Source organism: Frankliniella occidentalis, unplaced genomic scaffold (assembly GCF_000697945.3).
Source record: "Frankliniella occidentalis isolate FOCC.00 unplaced genomic scaffold, Focc_3.1 Scaffold162, whole genome shotgun sequence".
NCBI classification, from domain to species: Eukaryota; Metazoa; Arthropoda; class Insecta; order Thysanoptera; family Thripidae; genus Frankliniella; species Frankliniella occidentalis.
This window is the reverse complement of record NW_026267288.1, coordinates 455,594-459,978: the sequence shown is the minus strand read 5'-3', so window position 1 is coordinate 459,978 and position 4,385 is coordinate 455,594. Positions and strand designations below refer to the sequence as shown.

General features: G+C 47.0%; 1 protein-coding gene across 3 annotated transcripts in view; it reads right to left on the bottom strand.

The window, feature by feature from the left end:
• Positions 1–2,939: 2,939 nt before the first annotated feature.
• LOC127750274 (uncharacterized) overlaps positions 2,940–4,385 on the bottom strand; it is a 32,089-nt gene continuing 30,643 nt past the window's right edge. The window contains exons 5-6 of one of the 3 annotated variants that reach the window (XM_052271450.1): positions 3,321–3,446; positions 3,111–3,252 (exon numbers count right to left, since the gene is read on the bottom strand). In XM_052271450.1, the coding sequence (XP_052127410.1) occupies positions 3,338–3,446 (109 nt within the window). In that variant the 3' untranslated portion in view covers positions 3,111–3,252; positions 3,321–3,337. Of the gene's footprint in view, positions 3,083–3,110; positions 3,253–3,320; positions 3,447–4,385 lie in introns of those variants that run through there. The other 2 variants (XM_052271452.1, XM_052271453.1) reach the window with 2 other exon arrangements.

Below are 4,385 nucleotides of genomic sequence, written 5' to 3'. Positions count from 1 at the left end.
GGATTGGGCCTTGGACACCGTGAGAGGTCTGACAGCGACTTCGGAGAAGCCCGCAACCAAGCACCTTGGGCACGATGGTGCAGTGATTGCAGCGGGGAGAGACAACAACGGTGCGAGTTGGCAGCTATTCATTATGGTGATTCACCATAGCACTGCCTTGTGTCTTAAGGAGTCGTCGTGGGCGGCTCTAAGACAGATGGCAAGGCTGTTGGAGATTCGATTGACGCAACTTGTGGGTGCGCAGCTGCGCGCCCAGACTTTGCATACCGATAATGTGTTCCTTGTGGCGAAAATAACGATGGGCGAGGCAGATGCCACGGAGGAACTCCGCGAAGCTGGCGAGAGGGCCATCTATTCTCATACCGCAGATAAAAGGCCGGATGAGGATGAGACGGTTTTCTTGTATGAGCTAATTAGCTTATACCCAGACTTTGTGCTCGAGTCGATAAGTAATGCCTGTCACATCACATCACACAGACAATTTAATGAAATTGCTATTGCTATTTAAATTTGATTAAATTTGATTGAATTTGATGTCATTGCATTTATTTCACATTTCCCTCGAATGATATCCCGATTGATGACACATGGAGATCTTATACGTAACATATGTGCGTAACATATGTGACGTTTGGAGTCAGCTATGTATGATTGTCGACCCCGCTCCGCCACCCACGACGCGCCCCTCGCTTCGCGGGGGGCGCGTCGTGGGTGTCTACGCGGTCAGGCCCCCAACATGATCGCGGGCCCCACTTCGTCGCGGTTGCGTCGTGGGTGCCTACGTGGGCGAGTAGGCGTTGACACTTTCTTAACACTTGACCCGCCACGGGGTGTTTTTGTTGACATTGAATTAAAAAATAGAAAAGAAATACCAAACGAGCCATTTTTTGCACGCTTGGTATCGCCCGGGGGGTAGGCACTCCCGCACTGCTCCGCTGTTAAATGGGCGGCCTGCCTGATCGCCCTCGAGCGGTGCAAGCAGCTGTTAGGTTTTTTATTTTTTGTGTCGGGTGCCTCGACCGAGTGACGTAATTGGGTCTTTTATTTTTCTTGCATGATGCAAGGTAAGCGCATTGACCTACTTCTGGACACGCCTGCCGCTTCCGGGGTTAATGACTCATCATGACCTTGACCTACCGGCCAGATCTCCCTTCTCTCATACTACTGACCTAACCTCAACTCTTAGCTGTGTTAGGTTTGTTCATGTTCCAACTTTTAATTTGTGTTGAATCAGTCTTTTATTTGTATGTAATTTATTGGTAAGGGGTGAAATGTAACAATGATGTTTTATTTTGTTGCAGACGCTTAGATATGTTTTCACCCCCCAACATTTTATGTGATAGTAGGAATCTAACAAAAGATACTGTTTCCTCATTTCAGGTACATTTATTGTTCTCATGTATTATTGACAGCTTTATTGTTTAATAAGAAAAATTAACCCCAGGTTATGATGTTGACAGGGGAACCTGTTAGTAAGTCCATCATGTCTACCACAGCTGGTACTTTGGAGAAGGACAAATCTCCGGGGTCGGTTTTGACTGAAGATGAAAAAGAGGTATTTTTTCTGTGCTACACAATTTTATATGGAATGAAAATCAAACCAAGTTATTGGAGCAACATTAAGTATTCAAATTACAATAATATTTTAGTTTCCTGGCGCTTCAAACGTGCACGTGCCCTAGGGAAAATGTTCTTCCCTGACTCTTGCCTGAATTCACGCTGAACTCGCTCGGACTGACTATGGAGAGAGCATAGGGACATCTCACCCTGAATCTTACATCAAAAATCTGAACTATGGCACGCATTCAGGAGCTGGACTGGGCGGGTCGGCGACGGTCGGCGAGCAGGTAGCGGCGGCGAAAACAAAGCATCATGTCTCCGTCAGCCTAGTGTCAGCCCAGCCCGCCGCCGTGCCGTGCCCGGCCCCCTCCCCCGCCCCGTCCCCGCGCCCGCGCTGCCTCAGAGCCCGGCTGGACTCGAACCCTGAATCGCTGGAGAAGATGCTTCGCTGCCGGACTGATGTTGGTGGTGACGACGCCTTTACCCGCTGAGCTAACCTGGAACACGCGAGACGGTGGCTCCGGCCGGGCTCTTCAACGGAGGCTATCGGAGGCCGGGCGGGAAGCGCTCTGCGCACATCTTTCGGCTGCTCGCACGTCCCTCCTATTGGGCGCAGTGAAACGCGGTTTTCACTACATTTATTGGAATTGGTATTTATTCGCTGTATGTATTATTTGAAAAAATCTAAGGCCACGCAGAAGACTACGCGAAATATTTGTAGGTCAACTGGAAAATGTTCTATGATAAACTTCGTAAAAATTCAAACGGAAAGATCTAACATAAGAAATAACGACTTAAATTATATGAACAAGCAAATCGTAAAATTAAAAATTGCGTTTGTAAAATTTACGATTCTTTTTGCAAATTTACAAGTCTATTTGTAAACTAACAAGAAGCAATTTGAAATATGCGGCGTTAGGCTGATTATAAATTTCGAGAAAAATTGAGAAAATATCGTAAATTCCGCAGTCTTGCTTTCTCCAAATGTTGAAAAGCGTTCAAGTAACTTAGCATTTACAATAAGAAACTTCGGATATGACTTAAAGTAGTTTTGAAAATAAACTTGCTGCTGAAGTTTGATAAAACATCCTGAATCTCGTCTGCGTCACCCTGAATGCACCATGAGTGGCCGCTGCGAAGCCGGCGCGGCCGAGTCGGGCCGCGTCGAGACTCCGGGTAAGACAGTATTCAGGGAGGACCCCTGAGCCTCGCCTGAGTCGCTGAGCGGGAAGGCGGGGCGCAGGCCTGCCCGACCCTGAACCTTTTCGGTTCAGGGAGCCTCAGGGTGGCCCAGGGCATGATCAGGGGCAAAAATAGTGGTTCAGGCAACAGTCAGCTATGTCTCAGTCAAAATTCAGCAAAATTATTTCACCTCGGGCGCGTCGCGCGGCCAAAATGCGACTGAGTCTTTCTCAGCAGCCTCCCGCCGACTGAGCCGTTTAGAGTAGCCGTCGCTCGGCCAAGCCTTTTTCTGCAGCGGTTGCGCGGCTAGGCCTTTCTCGACGAAAGGTATCGATCTGGGCTGAAAGAGAAAGAAGAACTACAGTTAATTTTGCCACAAAAGTTGGTGAAACAAACAGTGAAAGTATATCATGAGCAAGTAGGGTTAGGAAACCACTTTGGTGTAACCAAAACATTAGCTTATCTGAAAGGATTCTTTTGGTGGGCGGGGTCATCCAACAGCGGCATGCACTGGAGAAAAGAGGAAAAGAAATAAATGAGACCTAAAAACTAATAAGTAATACAGTATTCAATGTAACCTTGGTAAATAAAGTGTTCACACTCCGCTTCGCAGCGCCGGCAACTCCGTTCGGCAGGGGCCGGGCTTGCTTGGCCTGCCGGCGGCGACGCTCGGGCCTGCGACCCGACCGTTTTTGCTAAATTTGCTGAAAAACATAATCAAACAATATAGCGGGCCTTCGGCCAGCTTAAACCCGTCGTCATTAAAATTTGCCCCTTAGACGCATGAGAACGGAATGTATCGGTGACGCACCGTGACTACAACCCACCTTTCTGCTTAGAAAAACTTCTTTTTTAAGGGGGGGGGGGCTTCCTGTACAACTAAATGTTCACTACAGCAATTTTTAGCTTCTTTTCGTCAAAGAAGACCCTGTAGCGCCCAAACGGTGAGAGATAGAGCCAAACGGACAAAATTTTAGTCCAAAGGACTCTACTTTCACGAGTTACCCCTTAGAAGATCATAAATGTTTTTTGTTTTTAGCCCGCCCTTCTGCTTTGAAAAAGCTATCCAGCGGGCTTATGCAAACGACCTCGTGTGTGTCTGTGTGTCTGTCTGTGTGTCTGTCTGTCTGTCTGTCTGTTCCACAAGAAGGAGATGTGCTAGAGACTTCAAATTTTCAGGGGATCTTGAGGTTTGCTCCCACAAAACAAAACGCCTACGGCAAATCCTGTCAGCCACCCCTAAGGGGCTGAAAGGGGGTATCGAAGAAAACAGGAAAGGCGAAAAAAGTTGAAAAAAATATTTTTTTTTTATGAGCTCCTAAGGGGTAACTCGTCAAAGTAGAGCCCTTTGGGCGAAAATTTCGTCCGTTTTGCTCTATCTCTCACCGTTTGGGCGCTAGAGTGAGTTTCTCTCACAAAAGTGGCCCAAAAATAAATTTAGTAATTTTCAAAAATATTGGATGGTCTCCTAAGGGGTAACTCGTGAAAGTAGAGCCCTCTGGGCGAAAATTTCGTCCGTTTTGCTCTATCCCTAACCGTTTAGGCGCTGGAGGGCCTTTTTAGACGAAGATAAGCTAAAAATTGCCATAGTAAACAATAAGATGTAGAAAAAGGCCTAAAAACCGCAAAATAGAAAGGAAACT